General features: G+C 40.1%; 2 protein-coding genes across 5 annotated transcripts in view; both read right to left on the bottom strand.

Annotated features, from left to right (window-relative positions):
* LOC127619058 (ubiquitin carboxyl-terminal hydrolase 19-like) overlaps positions 1-2281 on the bottom strand; it is a 33439-nt gene extending 31158 nt beyond the window's left edge. For 2 of the 4 annotated variants that reach the window (XM_052091781.1, XM_052091782.1), the window contains exons 1-2: positions 1946-2281; positions 632-953 (exon numbers count right to left, since the gene is read on the bottom strand). In XM_052091781.1, the coding sequence (XP_051947741.1) occupies positions 632-797 (166 nt within the window). In that variant the 5' untranslated portion in view covers positions 798-953; positions 1946-2281. The remainder of the gene's footprint in view (positions 1-631; positions 954-1945) is intronic. The other 2 variants (XM_052091784.1, XM_052091785.1) reach the window with 1 other exon arrangement.
* A 1112-nt stretch (positions 2282-3393) lies between these two features.
* The window catches only part of LOC127619057 (laminin subunit beta-2-like), a 71365-nt gene continuing 51588 nt past the window's right edge, over positions 3394-23170 (bottom strand). The window contains exons 20-34 of the mRNA XM_052091780.1: positions 22919-23150; positions 20644-20807; positions 18672-18896; positions 18037-18254; positions 11733-11829; positions 11172-11544; positions 9794-9978; positions 8561-8802; positions 7216-7419; positions 6961-7105; positions 6645-6852; positions 5494-5635; positions 5237-5413; positions 5010-5169; positions 3394-4136 (exon numbers count right to left, since the gene is read on the bottom strand). Coding sequence (XP_051947740.1) covers positions 4000-4136; positions 5010-5169; positions 5237-5413; positions 5494-5635; positions 6645-6852; positions 6961-7105; positions 7216-7419; positions 8561-8802; positions 9794-9978; positions 11172-11544; positions 11733-11829; positions 18037-18254; positions 18672-18896; positions 20644-20807; positions 22919-23150 — 2909 coding nt within the window. The 3' untranslated portion in view covers positions 3394-3999. The remainder of the gene's footprint in view (positions 4137-5009; positions 5170-5236; positions 5414-5493; positions 5636-6644; positions 6853-6960; positions 7106-7215; positions 7420-8560; positions 8803-9793; positions 9979-11171; positions 11545-11732; positions 11830-18036; positions 18255-18671; positions 18897-20643; positions 20808-22918; positions 23151-23170) is intronic.

The following is a 23170-nucleotide window of genomic DNA, read 5'->3' as shown; positions in this document are numbered from 1 at the left end:
AATTCACCACATACCAGCTAAAACCATCTTCCAATTTCAAAGAGCATTCATTTCATAGACTTTCCAAAGGCTAAATCTACACATACAAACTTTGTGCCATGACTATATAAATACTAAATAACAGAGCAGACCAATCACACGTCTCATTCGTACTGCAAGTCTGTCTGACAGTCAGTTTTCTGTCAACTTTCCAGTTCCCCATTTCCTACACGGCGTAGTAGATTGGAAACCAGTCCAGCAGTACACATAAAAATAGGAAATAGACTAAACCTTAATGACTTTAACCCCAAGTCGCTAGGCTTAAACAAATGGTAAAAAAGGACACTGCACCACTATCATGATCACTGTCTGTTCAATTTGTTTCTATCTGTACCTGATATTAGATATCACGGTGGCAACAAATTCAGCACAACCTATACTTTTTCTTTCTCTTCCACAAAGCATTTGAATCAAATTTCTGTCTAGGTCTGGATAGCTTGATTATTAAGAAAAAACATGGCAGGTGGAGGGAAAAGCCAAACTAAATTTAAAAGGCGATAAAAATAATTGCAATCAAGGCCTCGAATGAGATAAAATGATTACATTTATAAGTGTTTACAAACTAAAATCACACACACAGTCCTCTCCTCACCTTTCCTAGTCTCTGTGTTGGTAACTGAAGCCGTCCGCTTGGCCTCCTTGCTCTCCTGATTGACTCTATCCTTCTGCTTCTTTTTGCTTGTGCTGGCCATGTCGTCAGGCCCTCTCTGACCTCGCCTTCGGCCCGATTCACTGGAACCTGTACTGCTGCTGGCCATCTTCAGCCACTTGCCACTAACGAGTTGGCCGTCGCCCACCTCGCTCCCGGAGCCACTTCCACAGGGGTCTGGATCTGAGCTGTGCCGTTTCCTGCTCGGTCCAGCTATCTTGGCGACGTTGCACGTGAGGGCACTCCCAGAAGAGAATCAGAGTTACTGTGAACAAGAGGACAGTAATTAATGTAAAATGAACAGATAATTCTAGATGATTCACAATAAATTCATCCATTAAAATAAATATCACCTTTTCTTCTACCATTAGAGTGGCAAATAACAGGAAGATGTTAAGTAAATATATATTGGGGGTTAAATGAAAATTTAAGAATGTCAGTTAACACCAGTAAAATCACAACAAAAGGGAGTAAACAAATGCATCTATGGGTTCGTAATACAAGAGGATTCCCTTCGACATGTGTCTACATCGCTGAAAAGTCACTTCAAGATATTTGACAAACCAAGTAGATTCCAAAAAACCCAGTGTAGCCTACTGTTAAACAACCACCGGAAATGTATTAGAAAATATGAATAGTCTAGCCATCAATACCGATACTGTAATGCCACAGTAGGCTGTTATTATTTAAAACGAAGCCATAAGCAAGAACAGAAACATTTTCTAATCAAATTATATTGTGAATAAAAAAAACCACCTGCCAAATTAAAAAAAAACATTTCCACCTTCTGTTCTCTAATTCAGTTGTCCTATGAGAAGACTGCAGCCATGGGAACTTAAAACAGCTAATAAAACTGTAACGCTCCCGCTAGCTTAGCATGTTTGACTCGATATCACACTCAAGTCTTTCCTCACACTAACATTTCAACAACAAACTGACCCTTAACGTTAATATACGTACTACTGGTGCCATATATCGTTAGTTAGAGGGGTGTCATTCTTTGCATGGTTTGCTGGTCGTATGGAAGTCGGTTGAGCAGATTTATGTGAAGGGCGAGCTAAGAGTCCGTTCAAGTGAGAAGAGTGGAGCTCGAGGCCTCGCGCTCTTCACTGGCTACCGCACGCGCGAGCTAATCACGCGCTTGGCTATGCCGCAAGGTCGGGTGGTGCGGCGTTGTCAAAATTATTTACATTTGTAATCAAACAGAGGCATTATATGAGGTCTAGACATAACGAATATTGTTTCATGAGAGCTTACGTTGCTTTGACGCTGCTCTGTTATGTGACGACGGCGTGTCCTTCTCCGTTAGCGGAGCCGCGGCAGCTCAGCCCCAGGCTTCAGACACGGCAGCGGGCCGCCGATCGTTCCTGAGCCGCATCAGCTCTACCCAAAAATCGTAATGTTTCCTTATTTCCACAATTTTCCTAACCAGGACCCATTCTGCAGTGTTGAAACAGACATCGAGCTGTTGCGAATCGGAACAAAGGCTCAAAGACGGTGTCCTCCCTCCACTTGATGAGCCGGACTCTCCTGCTCAGTGACTCGCACTTTGTTGGAGAACAAAAACAAACCGGGAAGAGACGGAGATCACGCCAACCTGCCTCAGACACACACACACACAGTCCACTTCCGGATGCGCGATCCCTGTGCGCTGAATACTTTTCTTGTAAAGAGGTTTAATGTAAACGCCTTACATATTTGAGTTGGCATATTATTCGTTGTCATTTAATAAACGACACAAACAATGCCGTTTTTGTTTATGGAATCGCTACAGTGCAAGACAAATGTGCTCAAATAAGTCATCATGGTTTATTAGTGCTAATGCACAAAATGCAGCCTGATAACCTACATTTTAAAAATGCTTAAAGGGATAGTTCACCCAAAAATGAACATTCAATCATCATTTCCTCTCCTCGTGTCATCCCAGATGTGACTTTTTTTGTCTTCTGCTTAACAAAGATTTTTATAAGAATATTTGAGCTCTGTTGGTTCTTTCAATGCAAGTGAATGGTGGTCAGAAATCTGAAGGTCCAAAAAGAATAAAAGGCAGCATAAATATAATCCATAAGACTCCAGAGGCGCCACATGTGACTTTTAGATGTGAAAGTGAAGAATTAGAGTAAAAAAGGATTAAACATTGATCTGTTTCTAAACCACACATATCACTTTGCTTCTGAAGATATGGATTAAATCAGAGTCGTGTGGATTACTTTTGTGCTGCCTTTATATACTTTTTGGAGCTTCGAAGTTCTGGTCACCATTCACATTGTATGGACCAACAGAGCTGAGATATTCTTCTAAAAAGCTTCGTTTGTATTCTGCAGAATAATTTTTATCACATCTAGGATGGCATGAGGCTGAGTAAATGATGAGAGTATTTTCATTTTTTTCATTTCACTATTCCTTTAACCATTCTACCCAGACATAAAACCATTTTCATTTTTCAATCCCCCTATGTAATTAATTGAAATGCATTGTATTTTATTTTATTTATTATTTTTAATTAGATCCATTACTCCTGAAAGAGAGGATTTGACCTTTTCAAAGAGATGTTTTTTTTTTCATTCATAGTTTGTAGTTGAGAGACATGTGCTCTCCCTTCCTCCTTCCACATGGCACAACTTTTATAGTTAATGTAAAAGCCTTTACATTAAACATAATTTTACAGAAATTTGGCAAACAAATGAGTAAAAATAACTCGGATGTATTATTATAATTATTATTTATTATTGTTGTTATTTTAATCTTTTAAAGAAGAACATATGTACATGATACACATTGAGCCAATATGGATATATGACTAAAAAGCCAGTCACCCCTTCATTTTTCATAGTATTTGACAAAAATTAGGATAATTATAGAAACACAAATCTTCCAAGATCAAGACGATGCATGTAAATTGTTTCCTCATAAGAAAGTTGAGTGTTAGTCAAATATCTGTCAATACTTTATTTAAAAGAAAAGGGCAAGCAGAATTATATACTCTGTAACTTCTGTGAAATTATTCAGTGTCTTTTACTTTCAAGCAAACTCGAGTATCTTCATCAGTGTACACAGTAATTTACAAGCAAATTTCAATTATTGACGTGAAATACTGCTCTGCACAATGTCAATATCTGAATTTTAGTGCTCTATTTGGAAATTAAAATAGGTTAATCTAGTGTTCTTATAAGAGTAGCCCTTCATTAAAAAATGTCTCCAAAAATGTTGGCCGTGTGGCATCCTCTTGTAATTTAGTTGCTTTCAGACATTGCTGAAGTTTGCGGGACAGCAGCAGAAGTTCAGCCGATAGGATTCCTTCCTGTGACAGACTATTGGCATGTGTTGTAGATCTGAATCTGCTTATTGATGGCATTCAGGATTCCCTTCATTTTATCTTCCAGGCCATCTAGCTGCCTTGCTTTGCCTTCCAATACCCTCTGGTTTTCCTCATAGTCTTTCTCAAGCTCTATGGACACACAACAATTCCAGGTAAGTTTTATAAGGAAATACTGTACAACAAACCACCTTCTTAGAAAAACATTCAAGATCAATATTATTTGTTACCACAAGAGGGCAATTTATGCAATTTGGTTACTTGTCAGCTAAGTCTCAGAAATATGAAGCGTGATTAAAGCGATAGTTCACCCAAAAAACTCATGCCATCTCAGATGTTTATGACTTCCTTACTTCTGCAGAACACAAATTAAGATTTGTAGAAGAATATCTCAGCTCTTCAGGTCCTTTCAATGCAAGTGAATGGTGGCCAGAATGGCATGAGGGTGAGTAAATGAGAGAATTTCCATTTCTGGGTGAACTATCCCTTTAAAACGTCCACATAAAAAAAATCAGCAATTTAAAATTTGCATTTAAATTTAAACCTTGAAGTAGACAGAATGTTTTAGGAAGAAAATATTTTATAATTTTGGTTTTAGGTAAAGCTTTAGGAAACCTTATGATGTAAAATGATTAAGAAATACTTATTTTGTGGATTAATCTCAAATCATGTTAGAATAACATGGGTCATCAGGTTTTGTTGAAATGCAAAATGGAGACATTCCAAATACTAAGATATTCTGAAATGTAAATTTTTCAACAACTTAACACAAATTGAAATGCTAACAATATAACTTGTATATAGGGCTACACAATTAATTGAAACAATAACAGAGATTACAATTACAGCTGCTGCAATTAACAATTTGTTATAATCATGCAGCCTACATGTACAGTACATATCAATTAACAGATGACATTAAAGTAGAAATAAAGGCCAGCTGAACAGAAAGAATAGAATTCCACCAAGAATTGGCAATTGTCTTTGTGTCTCACATACACTCACCTGCCAGTCTTTGTAGCTTATCCTGGGCATCCTTAAGTAACTCCTTTGCTTCATCTCTCAGGCGCTCTGCTTTCTGTTTGGCATCCTGCATTGTCTTCACCTTATTCTCCATTAGACCCTGAACTGTACGATACTTATCGGACAGCTCGCCGTCCAGAATCTAAAACAGATAAAAAGTTACAAAAGTGTGACAAACAAAGCACAGGCAACGCGCTCCGCTCACCCACCTCTTTAGCTTCATTGGCTTTGTCGCGGGCCATGGTAGCAGTCTCTTCTGCCCGTGCTGCATCCAGGCTGTTATTGGCACGTTTAGACTTTAATGCCTCTATTTGGCGTCCAAGGTCTTCTAGCCTGTCCATAGCATCACTGAGATTTCTCTCGTGGGCTGTGGTCTCTGATTGGATCTTTAGAAACAGAATGCTTGTAAGAGCTCTTGTGGTCAAACAGATCAATTGAAAAAAATCTTAAATGCTAGTGGCTTTACCTGTGCCAGCCGGTTCTGAGTTAAGCCAATGTCTTTCCTAGCTTTCTGAATGGCCTTTTCTGCAGCTGCTTGGGCTTTGCCGGCATCACCCAGCACCTGTTTGACACTTTGTGCAGTGTTCTTCACTCCCTCTGCATTATTCCTTTAGTAAGAATACTGATTATATTCACATTTACATTTCTGCACATTTGGTATATTTGTTGATTTTGTATGTATTAGGTATATTAAATATTTGGCATGTTTTACACAGCATGCTTTTGTACTGCATAAGCAAAACAGAAATGTAACAGTGTTACTGTAAGAAAACACGGGACTTATGTTGTGCTCTCACACACCGACAGCATTTCTGTTGCAAAACAGAGCTGCAGCTATACAGAAAATAAAGATATTTCCTGGTTAATACATTGGCTATTCCTTTTTATAATGGTCATAAATTATAAAATGGTTATTGGGAGTGAGAGTGGGACTAGATTTCCATCCAAAGGATAATTACACGGAAAAGAACCCAAACCCCTAAAGTGCAGCTACAAATTGTTTAATTGTCTGGATTCAGTCAGAGTTACTGAGTAGAGATGTCTGTTTGTGTTTTCTTTTCAAGCTATAGGTGAGTAGTTTGCTTTATTATTGTATGTGGCTTCATAGAAGCCAATATTGCAAAGGTTTGCATTGATAAATAGACTTATAGTGCATTTTCAACATATTTTTTAGAGTTCAGCAAAAATCATTGTTACACTTGTGGTGTGACAATAAAGTGATTTGATTTATGAGTAACACTTCACAAGGTTCCATTGGTTTACATTAGTTTACAACATAAGTTAACATGAAATAACAACGAACAATACTTATTAAGCATTTATGAATCTTAGTTAATGTTGATTTCAACATATATTAATACATTTTGTATTTGTGAACATTAGTTAATGCACAATAAACTAACATGAACTAACAATGAACGCTTTTATTTTTATCAACTAACATTAACAAAGATTAATAAATTCTGTAAACAATATATTGTCAATTGTTCATGAAACCTAATACATTAAGTAATGTTAACCAATGGAACCTTATTGTAAAGTGTATACAATACATTAGTTTTATGTTCTTAGGAGACACAAAATCCTTTAATGCACAGTATACACACATACACAAACCTGGCTTTCTTGGCATCCAGCAGCAACTGTTCTGCTTTGCGGACATCATTCTGGGTCTGCTCCAGAATGGCATCCACATTGGACAGACTCTTGACACGGTCTTTAATCTCATCCGCCAGGTGTCGAATCTGCTTGGGAGAAGCGGGGATCGACAGTTCCAGAACCCGATTGGCAACAGCCTCAATGCTGTCAGGATCTGCCCCCTCCTCTGCCAAATTCAACATGACAGTGCCCAAAGTGTAAATATTAAATAGCCTTCAGGCATAGCATATATTAATGTATAATATATATTTTGTTTGCATTAACTATTACTCACGCATGAGGAATTCTCTAACTTGTTTGACGAGGTCCCTTAGGTCATTGTTAAAATGGTCAACCTTGCTCTTGGTATCACTAGCTTTCTCCACAGCTGCCTGGGCTTTATCCTTAGCTTCCTGAGCTTTGGTTTTAGCATCTGCCACCTTAATAAGCAATCAGGAAAACATAAGATGCTGAGAAAGGATAAAAAAGTATTTTGGTGATCACTGGTCAGATTAAGTGTGTCTTGACAACACTGGACATGTGTCTCTACCTGCTTAAAGAGATCTTCCAACATTCCCATAGCTTTATTCAGCTCTTTCTCTGCATGCTTGGATCTATCCAGGGTGTTACTGGCAACTGCTACGGCTCCATTGCAATTCAGGCCCCCACAGTGGTGTTTGCCCTCATCATCACGGCAACCAGCACCTCCACAAAGGCTCTCCCCACAAGGAGCATCACCTGGTGCTCCACAAACCTGTGAAAATATTGAATAAGAGCCATTGAAGCAGATATACGTTTGGTAAACCTCCTGCAGTGACATGCTAAACTTCATACTGCATACTTTATATACTACATACTAAACTCAAATCTATATATTTTTTTTATTATTTTATAATTATTATGCATTCAGATTTTACTTCCTCATATTATTTGAGAGACTACATGGAATATTTGTGCAATAAAAGTTATTTTGTCAAATGCAAGCAAGGGTATTTAAAGTGATAGTTCACCCAAAGTGATATTCATTTACACAACTTTATGTCATCTCATCTCCGACTTTCTTCCTTCCATGGAAAGTAGACAAATATATTTGAATGGAGATATGATTTCTGCTTGACTGACATACAATGCAAATCAATTTTAAGCTCCAGAACAATCATAAAGGCAGCATAAATGTATACTCCATACAACTCCATTGGTTTAATCCATGTCTTCTGAAGCGATCCAATCGGTTTTGGGTGAGAACAGACCACAATGTAACTCCTTTTTCACAATAAATCTTGACATCAGCAGTATCCTTGGCTATTATGATTTCAAGCTCGACTATACTTCCTAGCGACATCTAGTGCTCTATTAGGAAGTGTAATCGAGCTTGAAATCATCATCATGCCTAGAGACTGCAATGGCAAGATGTAAACTGTAAAAGAAGCTACAGTTTTGTCTGTTCTCACCCAAAATGATTAGATAGATTCACAAGAAAGGGATTAAACAACTGGAGTCATTTAAATTACTTTTATGCTGCCTTTATGAATTTTTTTAAGCTTAAAAGTTTTGTGTTACATTGTGTGAACCTACAGAGCTGAAATATTATTTGTTTGTGTTCTACAGAAGAAAGAAAGTCATACACATCATGGATGGCATGAGGGTGAGTAAATGATGAGATAATTTGAATTTTGGGTAAATTATTTCTTTAAGTAAACTGTAAAAAGATTTAAAATGGTGAAAAATCACCTAAAACATATATTTGCCCTTATACCTATACAGTATATTAATTTGAATCTAAAATATTTATGTTGAAAAGAAACAATCATCGATATTCATATCAAATTCATAAAACAGTGTATATAAGATGCAGTGGAATTTCCTGTTTAATCAATCTCAAACTGCTGCTTCACCTTTTCATTTACTTTCTTAATGTCCAGAATCTGAGCCTTTGCATTCAAGTCTGTGAGTGTGCGTTTGTTTGCTGCATTTTTGCGGTTGAAGTCGTCTCTCTTATCAGCCATCAGTCTCTCTGTTTTCTTGCGGGTGTCTGCTGATTTGCTCACTGTGCTGTGGATATCGGTGGTGGATTTGTTGGCACGGTGCTCAGCATCATGTGACTTGTTATAAGAGGTGCGGATGCTATCATATGCGCCTACAAGAAAGGAAATCAGTTAAAGTGTATGATTTCCTTTGGCAAAGATAACATGTTTAGAACCCATCTTAAAGCTTATTCTTTTTGGCCTTTGAAAAAGCATACTATGACTGTGTGCTGGACAGATACAATGTATGTTTCCCCTTTGGTTCTTTTTGTGTTTTTTAATTTATGTTTTAAAGTTTTTCTCTGTTCTTAAAGGGATAGTTCATCCAAAAATGAAAATTCTCATTATTTACTCACCTTTATGTCATCCCAGATGTGTATGACTTTCTTTCTTCTGCAGAACACAAACAAAGATTTTTAGAAGAATATTTCAGCTTTGTAGGTCCTAATAATGTAAGTGAATGGTGATCAGAACTTTAAAGCTCCAAAAATCACATAAAACCAGCATAAAAGTAATACATATGACTCCAGGGGTCAAATCAATATCTTCTGAAGTGATACAATAAGTGTGGGGGAGATTTATATTAAAAAAGGACTTAAATATTTATCTGTTTCTCTCCCACACCTATTATATTGTTTCAGAAGTCATGGACTAAACCACTGGAGTCTAATAGATTACTTTTATGCTACCTTTATATGCTTTTTGGAGATTCCAAATTCTGGCCACCATTCACTTGACCAGACCTAAAGAGCTGACATATTCTTCTAAAAATATTTGCTTGTGTTCAGCAGAAGAAATAAAGTCATACACATCTGGAACGGCATTAGGATGAGTAAATGATGAGAGAATTTTCAAGTTTTTTAAAAAATCCTTTATGAATAAATTTGACTTTGCCTTTTGACCAAAAAGTTATAAAATCTATAAATTTTTCTGCAAGAAAGCAATTTTAGAAATATGTACTTTAGATTTTGTAATCTAATCTAATGTGTAAACTAAAGCATGTTGTTAAATGTGCATACATAAAGAGACATATATCGAATATTTGAGTGTTTCTTTGTTTGATACATAAATGTCTATTTAGGAAAGACAACATTATTGACTAACCCAAGAAGTTAGAGTTCTTCAGAATGTCAAGTTGACGGTTAAGTTGATCTGCATTCAGGTTGAGCTCTTTTGCCTCTCTCTCCAGGGTGCTTAATGCGTTACTGGCCTCATAATTACTGTCCTGCACAGCAGTCAAATCTCCCTCCAGCTGGTTCAGTGTGTCTGTGGTCTCACCAATCTGAGCTCTACATGACAAAAACAAAAAGTGGAGGAAGAGGCTCAATAAACTGTCCAAGGTACTCACAGAGTAATCGAGTAACAGTTTTTTGGTGGGTTAGAGTACTCGACTACAAAATTAGTCGAAAATGCCCATGCCCAGCTTACAGCTTAAGGTTTCAAGTGCTACCTTTTTAGAATACAACAGTGATTTGTGTATAGTGGGCTTGCACATGTGGTGTAACCAGGGTCCAAATTTAACACTAATGGTGCCAAATTTGCGTAAATATTGGCTTTGGCAAGTAAATAACACTGAGTTCATCACCACTTGGCCAGTAATTTTATAAGGAACTGCAGTATAACACATGGTTTAAAACTGAATTATAAGAATGTTGATCTGAACCTTGTTGATGTAAGTGACGTGCATGATTCATATTATACAGTGAATAATTTCTTACATTAAGCCACCAAAACTTGAAAAACAACAACATTTGAGGAACAAAATGATGGTGTCTTGTCGCTTTTGTGACAGGTGTTGTTTCACTAAGAAAATCTTGTGTATTATTCCACAATGACTGGTGCTGTGTGTCACATATGCAATAAAAACAGCTATATTTGTTATTAAAATGCCTATTAAAATTTGATGGCTGGTAAGAAATATTTATCGCTGATATATATGATAAATGGGGTGTGTTCCCCTTTTCACCCAATTTGAAATGCCCAATTCCCAATGCGCTTTAAAGTCCTCGTGGTCGCATAGTGACTAGCCTAAATCCGGAGGATCAATGTGAGCCTCAATGGCGTAGGAAGAATCCCAGCTGCCTCCATGTCTGAGACCATCAATCCGTGCATCATGTGGCTTGTTGAGCGCATTACCACGGAGACGTAGCATGTGTGGAGGCTTCATGCCATCCACTGCGGCATCCACGCTCACCTCACCACACGCCCCACCGAGAATGAAACACATTATAGCGACCATGAGGCGATTACCCCATGTGACTCTACAAAAGGAAATGCTAGTATAACCGTTATTCTCAGTCACTATTCACTTTCATTGAATGAAAATAAAACTTAGAAACGCTAACATTCTGCTCAGCATCACCTTTTGTGTTCCACAAAAAAAAAGAAAGGCATACAGTAAATGATGAAATAAGTTAAATTTTTGGGTGAACTATCCCTTTATTTTGGACCCTCAGTGTACCTCTCTATGATCACTTTGTACCTGAGATCCTCTATCATGCCCATCAGAGTGGTCACTGCCTCAGCAGTGGCATTTCGGGCATTAACAATCTCCTGTGCTTGTGCCAGCTTGTCCTCCAGCTCCTTAAACTTCCTCTCGAAAGCTCGAGTCAAGCCAGTCGTCTTGAGTTCCTTTCCTCGGTCTGTGAGTGCTTTGGTTCTGGTTGCCAAATCCTGAACGATGCGGTCCCAGTCCCCGAAGCACTGGTGGCATGGCTTGCAATCTGGGAAGGTGCCTGAGAAGCCACGGGCACACTGATCACAGCGGACGCCCGATACACCCTGCTGGCACACGCAATGACCGGTCACACGGTTGCACTGAGATGTCTCAATACTACGTGGGTCGCAGTCGCATGCTGCAAAGAGAGAGGTTATCAAATTAATTTTGTTTTGTGAATTATTATTAATAGTAAATTAAATGTGCTACTTTAAAGTAGCATTACAATCAAAGTTTGTTGCTCATGAAATTAGCTTAATTAGTATTAAAGGTCATTATATGAACATTATATAGATAGCATCTATAAAGTGCTCTGAATAAGCGTACCTCTACAAAGTACCCTTGGGTCACCCCAGTGGTTCTCCTGACAGTCTGTACAGGTCTTTCCCCCAAACCCTGGACGACACTGGCACTGGCCTGTGAACTGAATATGTGTTCAAGAACTTATAAAGAGCATATCTTAAAGGAATAGTTCACCTCAAATTGTTTAAGTCTGTCATCATTTACTCACCCTTACGTTTCTTACGTGGAAAACATAATGAGATTTTAGGCAGAAAGGGAGCCTCAGTCAATTAATTTTATTGTATGGCAAAAAGATTGAAAGTAAATGGTGACTGAGACTAACATTCTACCTAACATCTCCCTTTGTGTTCTATTGAAGAAAGAAAGTCATATGGGGTTGGAACAATATGGGTGAGTAAATTATGACTTTATTTTAATTTGTAGGTAAACTTTCCCTTTAAGAGATAATCTTCCCCTCCACAAAAGCTCGGGAAAGGACTACAAAACATCTTGGGTTACTTAAATGTAACCCCTGTTCCCTGATTGTTGCTTTGGGAACAACTTTAGGTGTGACTAGCTGTGAATATGTGTGCAACACTTCAATGAAATTGACCAGAATTTATAGCCTCTGCTGGTGACATCATTGGGTGCACCTGTAGCAGGGCTATAAATAGATGCGTCACAGGTGCATCGTCAGGTATTTTGTCTGAAGAGCAGTCCTGGGGCATCCCAGTGCAGCACTGAAGCGCAGCATCTCGTTCCGCTTTTACCAGGGAACAGGGTTTACAGTTAAGTAACTCGAGACGTTCCCTGTCAAAAAGCTACACTTTGATGCTGTGCTGATTTGGGAACGAGAATACCCACGCCACCGCACTGTGGATGTCCGGACCACTTACGGTTGTGTAGTTGTGCTCACAAGCGCACAACATGAGGTCTCAGACATGAGATTGTGATGTTGACTCAAGGTCATAAGAGCCCGGAGTGGCATAAACATCCAAACTATAAAATCTTATGAATGTGTGTGGAGAGGACCAGCCTGCTGCATCACAAACATGCTGCAGAGGGACACCTCTAGCCAAGAGGAGGCAACCCCTCTGGTAGAGTGAGCCTTGATACCTACTGGCGAAGCTTGACCATGCGCCTCGTAGGCCAGGGTGATATCGTCCTTCCCCCAATGCGACATAGCCTGCTTGGTGGCGGCGGCCCCCTTGTTGCAGCCCCCATTGCAAACGAATAGTTGCCCTGACTTACGCCACTGGCTAGTGCGGTGGACATAAGTCTGAAGGGCACGGACTTGACAAAGTCCATGAAGTCTTTCCTGCTCCGGCGCTGTAAACGGCGGGGAGCAGAAGGGTTTGAGAGTCACCGGATGTACAGTTGAGAAAGGAACCTTAGGCAGGTAGTCAGGATGAGGGTGCAAAATTGCTTTAGCCATTCCTGGGGCTGGCAAGACAGACATAGACAGAGCCTGTAGATCCCCAATTCTTTTTAGAGAAGTAATAGCCATAAGAAAAAACATCTTGAGAATCTAGAGGTTCGAAGGGGGTCTCAACCAGACCCTCAAGGACTATTGCTAAGTCCCATGAAGGGATCCTGGTCCTAGCAGGAGGTCTCAGTTGCATGGCTCCATGAACGAAGCGAGCGAGCAGAGGATGTCTCCCCAATGGCGCCCCTTCAATCAAGGCGTGGCATGTGCCTGCTGATGATTTTTCCTGCAGAAAGTCCAGAATTGAAGCAATCTGGCAGTTAACTGGATCTGTATTATGTGCACTGCACCATCTTTCAAACACACCCCATTTTTTGGCGTAACTTCTTCTAGTAGAGCACTTAGAATGGTCTTGATAACTTCAGGTGAAAGCCCAGTGTCCATCAGTTGTTACCCTTCAGGGTCCAAACATGAAGGTTCCACAGCTCGGGCCTGGGATGAAATATTGTCCCCTGCGCCTGAGACAGAAGGTGCCTCCTGTCCGGAATCACCCAAAGCGAGCCGTCGAGGAGAGACATTATCTCCGAGAAATATACCCTGTTCGGCCAGCGCGGCGCTGTCAGTAAGAGGCAATACCCTTGCTGGCAAACTCTGGCCAAGACTCCCGGGAGCAGAGAAACCATGGGAAATGCATACAGACGCATTCTGGGCCATGTATGCGCCATCACGTCCAGACCCAGGGGGGCTGGGTGACTCAGAGAGAAGTAGAGGGAACATTGGGAGAGGGGTCTGTTAAGAGGTGAAGAGGTCCACTTCTGCCCTGTAAAATCTCACCCAGATTTGTTCCACTACATCGGGGTGGAGTTTCCACTCCCCCGTCGGTATTTTCTGTCTGGACAGCAAATCTGCTCCCACATTCAGGCATTCAGGGATATAAACTGCCCTGACTGACAGGAGCTTGCCCTGGGCCCAAAGGAGAATCTGATGTGCCAGAGTGTTCAGCTGGCGTAAACATAGTCCTCCTTGATGATTTATGTAAGAGACTGTTGCCGTGTTGTCCACCCGCACCAGGACATGGCAGTCTCTGAAATGCTGGAGGAAGTATTTCAGGGCCAGAAATACAGCCATCAACTCGAGGCAGTTGATGTGCCAATCGAGCTGATGACCCTCCCATTCCCCTTGAGCTGGACGACCACTTTAGACCGCTCCCCAGCCCGTCAGGGAGGTGTCTGACGGCAAGACGCACCTAGAGTGGGAACTGGGGTCTGAACCACATAGAAAGGGTACAAAGCGTGCGGCTTCGTAAGTATCAACGAATACTAGGTCTCATGGCATCTGCATCCTCAGCCTTAGGGGATTGGCCCTTGGATGAAATCCCCTGGATTTGAGCCACAACTGAAATGGTCTCATGTGCAGAAGGCCCAAAGGGATCACCGAGGATGCAGATGCCATGAGACCTAGTATTCGTTGATACTGACGAATAGTGCAACCTTGGCCTAGCCTGACTTTGCTCAGGTTGTTCTGAATGGACACGATTTGAGCGGGAGACAATTGTGCCCGCATCATGATTGAATTCCATACAATGCCCAGATAGGTAATTCCCTGATGGGAGAGAGAACACTCTATTTGATGTTGAGTCTCAGACCCAGAGAAACCAGACAAGCTAAGACGATATCCCTGTGCTGAACTGCCAGTTCTTGAGACTGTGCTAGTATCAGCCAGTCGTCTATGTAATTCAGAATGCGGATGCCCCGGAGTCGCAAAGGAGCCAGTGCTGCATCCATGCATTTTGTGAATGTGCAGGGTGATAGGGCTAGGCCGAATGGAAGAACCCGATATTGGAAGGCTTCGCCCCAAAAGCGAATCTCAGGAACTTCCTGTGTTGTGGCAGAATTTCTATATGAAAGTATGCGTCCATGAGATCGATCGTGACCAACCAATCGCGATGTTGGATTTGGGACACGACCGTCTTGATAGTTAGCATCTTGAACTTGAACGCCCTGACTGAGCGATTCAAGCCTCGAAGATCTAAGATCGGACGCAACCCCCCACCCTTCTTGGGAACCAGGAAGTATCTTCTGTAATAACCTGACTCCTTCTCTGGGAGGGGAACATGTTCTATGACCCCTTTGACCAAGAGATTTTGCAGTTCTTTCCACAGTAGAAATGCTTGCTCCGGTTTCATGGTAATGGAAACCACTGCGTTGAAACGCGGAGGATGGCAAACGACTTGAATTCTGTAGCCTTTTTCTACTGTTCTTAGGACCCAAATAGAAATACCTGGCAGAAGTTTCCACGCTGCCAGGTTCTCTGAGATGGGTATTAATTTTGACACTTCCTGTTGAGGGGATGTCAAGTGTTCCGAGTCCTAGACTAAGGCAGGAAGCAACGGTACACCCAACATTTATCTGGAAGCCTGAAACACCAGAGGCAGCAGGAATGGAGAGGTTTCGTGGGGGTATCGGGAGGGTCGAAGTGGATGATACACGCACCCTGTCCCGAGGGGTCTACCCCCACAAGGCTAGGTGGCCGACGGCCCCTCCCCCTGAGTGCGGCGAGGAAGGAATTGCCTGAAGGCTTCCTTGTGACTTTTTCACCTCTTGGAACCTGGTAATAACTACATTCATAGCGTCACCAAATAAGCCAGAAGGTGAAACCGGGGTATCGAGAAGGAAAACTTTGTCCTTGTCTCTGATGCCTGACAGGTTAAGCCATAAGTGTCTCTCCGTGCTGACTAAAGCAGATATAGACCAGAAAATGGCGCGGGCCATTGCTTGGTCGCGTGGAGAGACAGCATAGAAAAAGCCTCTGAGGCCTGTAACACTGCCATAGTGTGCAGGGCAGCACCAGCCTGACCTGCTGCCTGATAAGCCTTCCCCACAAGCATGGAGGTGGTCCTGCACGGCTTTGTGAGAGATAACCCAAAAGTGTTTCTTCTACCGGCGGCATCACTGAATACCTCCGTGCCTCTGCACCCACGATAGTCAAATATGTCCTACATGAATGAGAGAGCTTGTCTTGGAGGTCATCAAAGAAAGGAAGGGAATGATATAGCATTCCCTTCCCTTTTTTTTGGCCACCAGACAGAAATATATCTTCTAGTTTGGAGCATTTGGGGGTCTCTTGTTCGTGTGGCCAGTCTAACTGTAGTCTGGCCACAGCCCGAGTAACCACCTCGAGTAATTCCTCAGCCACTTTATTATTGTGCGTGGAATGTTCCGAGGTTCAGCATCCCCCTCGTAAGGCCTGAAGCACGCTTCAGGCTTACGAGAAGGATCAGCTGGATCTGGGGACAGCGATAGGGACGGACCCGTTTCTCGCTCCTCAGCCAGATCTATGCGAGAGCCCCACGATGAAAGAGTGGGCGCTGGCTCTTGGAAGTAAGCAAGAGCGTGAAACATTTTGACTGTAAACAGATCACAATGCTTGCACCCGCCCTGCCCCAACGCAAGAGCAGCATGCTCTTCCCCCAAAAATACAAAACAAAACCACTTGCTGTGATTATCAGTCATTCTTTTTTTTTTTTTTTTTTTTTTAAAGAGAAAGGTTTCTGCGCACTGCCTAACAATTCTAACTCCTAACAGAGGAAAGTAGAAAGTTCTGACAGTCAAGAAGCACAACACACACAGAATGATCTGAAGACAAAAGATCTGACGATGCACCTGTGACGCATCTATTTATAGCCCTGATACAGGTGCATCCAATGATGTCACCAGCAGAGGCTATAAATTCTGGTCAATTTAATTGACGTGTTGCACACATATTCACAGCTGGTCACACCTAAAGTTGTTCCCAAAGCGCTAAATCAGTTCTGCATCAAAATGTAGCTTTTTGACAGGGAAATGTTATAGACAACAAACATAGAATGTTCATGTCATTGACTCCAAACATCATTGGTTCTCACTTGTTTCATAACCGAACATCATTGATGTCAATTGGGCCATATTTTATTTGAGAGCTATTCCATAAGGGGAAACTGTCAGTGACAAATGATGTAATGATGTAAAAAATAACTATGTTTATTCTGTGCAACACACAATTGTTTTTAAAAGTTTCTCTTCACCTGTCACATTATCTACAACCAGGCTTGATGACGCATTAACGTGATACTGAAAACTGATTGGCTTGAAATGTTACCTCTGATAATGATTGGTTATAAATGCTGAATGAGGCAAATTTCTGACCAAGCAGATGACGTTGCATCATTTAAATATGCATTTTTATCAGTTAGTCTACTAATGATAGGAGGCGTTATGCTGTCAGCCTTGTCTGGCATTCATACAGAGATTAAAACTCACCTGGGGAAGCATGCATGAAAAAAAAAGAACATACTTTTTTAATTAAGGCATCTGAGTTATGCACATTGGTAGGTAGGTTGATTAAAACAAATAGTAATTTGACACTTTTGTTGTTACATTCATTTTAAATAAATATTTGAATTTTTATTTCAATTAACTGAATTGAATGAATATTTGCCTCCTCTGGCAAGCCACCACTGGCTATCATAAGAATACACAAGTCAAATGGACTACATTTATGATATTTTATGGAGATCTTTGTAGTTAATTTAGAGTTGACCACCCTCCACTTTTAAGAGATAATCATTACCGGTATATTTCAAAAGTTTCATTTCATTTTTGTGGCCAGCACAAGGAAAATAAAACACTACCAGCCAAGTAAGAGAATAAACAGAGTGAACAAGCAAGAAATAGCAGCAATACTACTATGGCTAGAGCCAACTTACCAGCAAATCAGGTCAGTACAACTTCGGCAAAGTATGTGTTCCCTTAATGTTCAGATTTTTACTACACCAAATCTACATATGAACAATCTGTCTTGTGTAAAACCTAAAAGAATGATACAGAGGTCCATTTGGCCTTATGTACTGTGTATTATACAGTATGTGTGACTGAGACAAGGTACCTCATTGCAGGAGGACGTGAAGGCATTGTTAGGGTCACAGCCACAGGATTCACAGCCCAGCCCACTGGCCAGGTTCCAGTGGTTGGGGGCACAATGGTCACAGGTTTGTCCAATAACATTGGGCAGACATTGACACTGTCCGGTGGCACGATGGCACACACATTCATCTCGAGATAGACACTGACTGCGCTCTGTGCCCAAAAAGTTGCAGGTGCATTCTGGATAGATGAGAGGCAGTAGTTAATGCAGTGCGTGTGGCAATATGTGATATGATAAAGAGCAAGTGTTGATATTAATGCTTCTGTATTCAAAATAGTATAAATACAAAATCTAATTTAAAATTGAAGTGTGCCATTTCTGTGTTCACCAGAAATTCTCAGAAAACTCCTGTCTTCTTTTTGCCAAAACAAATAGTCCTGCACTAAACTCACATCATTGGTTGAGCCAACATTGCTGTTTCTGGCTGGTCGGGATGCTCAAACAAACAGAGGACTGTTTTGATAGCACCACAGAACCCTTTACACTTTTCTGGGAAATCAGCCTCAGATGGCTTACTTGTAGTTGTCTCTGAATATTAAAATGGTATATATGCTTGATTAAAAAATAAATGACACATTTCAGCTTTTAAGACTTACGCCGGCAGTTGCGGCGGGAAGCATCTCCATAGTATCCACTCTTACACAAGCCGCAGTCAGGTCCTTCAGTGTTGTACATACACTTGAGGCACTGGCCAGTACGCTTGTCACATGCGTCAGGATCTGATAGGTCAATGTTGTTGCTGCAATGACAAGGCTGGCACCGCCCACCGGACCTGGAGGGGTCACCATAGTAACCAGGAGCACAATCCTCACAACGTGAACCTGGTTAATGGAGAAAGCAGGAGTTTAGTTGAACTTCTTGGTACTCAAGGTTCCCCCCATCAGACTGCCATTGGTTAACAAACGTAAAATTCCTCCCAGAATTTAAAATGAATCCCTCACCTTTACAGTAGGGGGGATAAAAAAATTTCTCAACCAATTCGGTCTAATGATGGGTATTCTAAAACGGATGCCAGATGGGAGGGTTTGAAACTCATAGTACACTGGGTGGGAATCGTCCGACACTATGCACAGGACTTTACACAACACCAGTCTTTGTTATAACTGAGCCAGGTTTGTCTGCTTCTTCCTGGTTACTTTACTGCACTGATTTCACTATTGGTATCACTGTAACACCACAATGTTTACACTTTTCAGGGAAATCAACCTACGAATGGCTTACAAATACATGTATCCTTATATTAGGCTGGAATAGAAGAAACTATTTTAACCTTGCAAAAATGACACACTTCGCCTTTAATTCCAAATCAGGATATGCTCTGCTGCCTGAGTGCACAAGAACTTAAAGGAGAATTGTAGTAATCTCCGGAAGAGTGATGAGGTACAAAGCTTCAGAGTGAAAATGAAAGCTTTTGGACTTTCCCCTTCAATGATCTAAAGAAACTGTTTGAAGTTCAGTTAGCTATATTATTACTTCAGCTAACATTTTTGCTCCTGGATAATGAGGGCTAGAAGTTCTGATTTATTTACATCTGTCATTTATGTTCCACTCTGTTGCTTTGTTAAAAAAAAAATTCAGCCAAGTTCTTCATAGAGGCAGATGTATGCTTTGCCGGTGCAAACACTGGCACAGGAACTCAGTTCACATACAGTATGAATCTTTTGGGTTGAGCTGGTTAAAACTGCGCTTGCTACAGTTTCACAGGGATCAAAAAATTAACCATGCACTGAGAAGGGTTTGGAGTTTGGACAGTAGAGATGGGGTGGGTCTCCAAGGTTACTCACGCTTGAGAACTGCCCCTTCAGAGCACTTTACAATCCCTTTGCCCAGTTCAGGCAGGACAGGAAATAACACACACATGACAACTGCGTGTCTCATCAGAGTTAGAGTGGTCCTCATCACTGATTATGACATTTTCTGCATCCTATCTCAGGGTGTTAAATGGCATTATTACACAGCTCACAGAATACTTGATTCTGATTGGTCAATCGCGGCAATATGCAAGCATATAACTGGAACTAAACTGTATATTTTCAACATACAGATGCTACTTTCATGTTTTATGTATCACTCTGGGATCTCTCTCTTTTCATACAAACTCAAGTTCAAATATTTAACTGCCACCTTTTGCGACACATAATGTTTACAGACTGTAGTAAAAATGGCCTTGAAGACTTAAGTATTTTAATATGGTATGCATAAAACCTTTAAAGAAAGATATGCAACATTGTAGCAATACTGTATATGTAAGTAAATTGGATTGCAGGTTAAAAATAAAAATCTAAATTAAATTGTTTTCTATGTTGTAATGGACTATAATGGACTTAATGTTAACGTTCTAATAAAAAAATCAAATCTATATTTAATGTCCATGAATTTATTTATTCAGTTCGTAACCAAGCACTCATTCTGGGATGTCATACAGGAAACACATTCTCTTGTTTTTTCCATCTCAACCCCTGCTGTGCATGTATGCATGAAATGCAACTGAGCATGACCCAAATCTCATCTCTGTCCACTTTATCCCATTTGTCTGAGGAGGGAGAGAGAGTGCTGGGGTGAAAATACCTGTGTAACCCTGGTTGCAGTTGCAGACCACCTGTTGGCTGCGGTTGTCTTGGTAACAGGAGGCGGCGTAGAGGCGTCCACTGTTTGGGCCCTCAGGACAGGGGCAGGGCCGACACTGAGTCCCTAAACCAAGCACTGGGTTCCCATAGTAACCATTAGCACACCTATGACAGGATGTATTTATTACATTAGCTGGTGTAGAACATGAGTATAAACACTCAGTCAAGCCTTTTCACTCTGCATCTAACAGGCTTATTTTTAAGAGGGTGTTTTTCAGCTATGCAAAGTTTATGTCCCAGGGTTAGGGAACATAAATATTTGCTCAATATTTTTAATGTATTTTGAGAGCATATAGATCACAAATCATCTGAACTACATAAAAAAAAATGCAAGAAAGAAGATACAATTAATAAATAATAATGTAAATAAAACAAGATAATTAAATAAATAAGACTAAATGTGTTAGGGTCACAGCCACAGGGTTCACAGCCCAGCCCACTGGCCAGGTTCCAGTAGTTCTGGGCACAATGGTCACAGGTTTGTCCAATAACATTGGGCAGACATTGACACTGTCCGGTGGCACGATGGCACACACATTCATCTCGAGATAGACACTGACTGTGCTCTGTGCCCAAGAAGTTGTAGGTGCATTTCGGATAGATGAGAGGCAGTAGTTAATGCAGTGCGTGTGGCAATATGTGATATGATAAAGAGCAAGTCTTGATATAAATACTTCTGTTCTCAAAATAGTCTAAATAGAAAATCGAATTTAAAGTTAAAGTGTGCCATTTCTGTGCGATTAACATTTTCAAATGTTACCAGAAATTCTCAGAAAACTCCCATCTTCTTTTGGTCAAAACAAATAGTCACACTCACATCATTGGTTGAGCCAACATTGCTGTTTCTGCCTGGTCGGGATGCTCAAACAAACAGAGAAATGTTCTGATATCGTCATAGAACTACAGTGTTTACACTTTTCTAGGAAGACCAATAAATAAGACTCCAGGGTTTGATTTAAAATTGTTTTTATTTAATTATTATTATTATTATTATTATTTATATATATAAAGGTCACACTAAAATTGTCTTTGAAACCTTTTACCAGGCCTTCATCGTTTTATTCTTTTCAAATGCCTTTTACTGTACGTATGCATTTCATTGCTTTACCTTTAACCCAGACCTTCGATCTTTAAATTATTATTTGAATTACTATATTTGTTATTGTATTTATATGTTTTATTATAATATAAACAGTGAAATAAACGTAAATCATTTTAATATTTATTATGCAAATTTATTTACATTATTATGATTGTTCCTCAGTTGTTGCCATTTCCACCACAACCAACAAATCTCCCAATACACTGGAAAAAATCAAGTTGTCTTAATTTCACATTCCTTGAAATGTCAAGTTTTTGGCTCATAACTGTTATATCTTTGTTTCTTGAACTTATTTGTAATTAAAAATCCATAGACTTAATTTTAAAGTGCTAATAACTCAAACTATTGTACAAATTATTAACCTTATCTTAGTTCTCCTTATGCACGTGCAGCTAAGGAACAGGTGTGCATGCATTTCTGTGGAGAAATAAATGTAATTAATGCTTGAACTAGAATCAGTTTTAATCTCCTTTATTTAAGCTGTGTTATTGTATGAGCTGAATTTAAGTCAATTCAATTAAAATTATTATGTAGAAACAACAACATTTAAACAGCACATTTGAGTTAAGTCTACTTGCATCTAGTAACCTTAACTTAAAATAGTTAAGTTCATACTATGTGATCACCAAGTTCAATGAATTCATTGCACAAGTTTTGGAAACACATTTACATAATTAAATTAAATTAAAGTCAGCTTATTAGGGATTTCAGTGTAATAAAGTTTCATCATAAATTAGTGTTCTTATTTACCAGTGAAGACCATACTTGAGATGAAATATAAGACACGATGTGTGATGAAAACAAAGAAAACTTGTGAACAGAATACTTAATTATTAAAGTATTATTTTGTGTCATTTCCACTCAAGTTAAAATTTTTCAAATAAAGTACATTTGAAATATTATTTAATTGTGTGTATTTAGCGTATATCAATTTATAAATTAAAAAGCTTGTTTATTTTCGAACAGGGCAACACATGTCCATTATTGATTCATTTGATGAACATTTATTCATTTTTGTGGCCTTACTTCTGCTCCTCTTAAACATTGTTTAGTGATCCCCTGAGAGTACAGAAGAAAGAAAACAAAGTGAAAATGTCTGCTATTTTGCTCTTACCTTTCACACTTATCCCCTTCTGTGTTGCTTCTGCAGTTGAGACAGGCTCCAGTTCTCTGGTGGCACTCTTCAGCATGCCCATTACACTGGCAGGACTTGCAGTTAGGGAAACCCCAGTGCCCAGCTTGACAGCCATCACAGCGCTGACCAAAGGCACCAAGCTGACATGGACACTGTCCTGTGTACTCATCACAGAACCGGCTCTGAGATCCTTCCAGACTACATTCACAAACTACAGACAGAAACAGAGAG

The sequence above is a fragment of the Xyrauchen texanus genome, chromosome 25 (assembly GCF_025860055.1).
Source record: "Xyrauchen texanus isolate HMW12.3.18 chromosome 25, RBS_HiC_50CHRs, whole genome shotgun sequence".
Classification (NCBI taxonomy): Eukaryota; Metazoa; Chordata; class Actinopteri; order Cypriniformes; family Catostomidae; genus Xyrauchen; species Xyrauchen texanus.
This window is presented reverse-complemented; position numbering and strand designations above follow the sequence as displayed.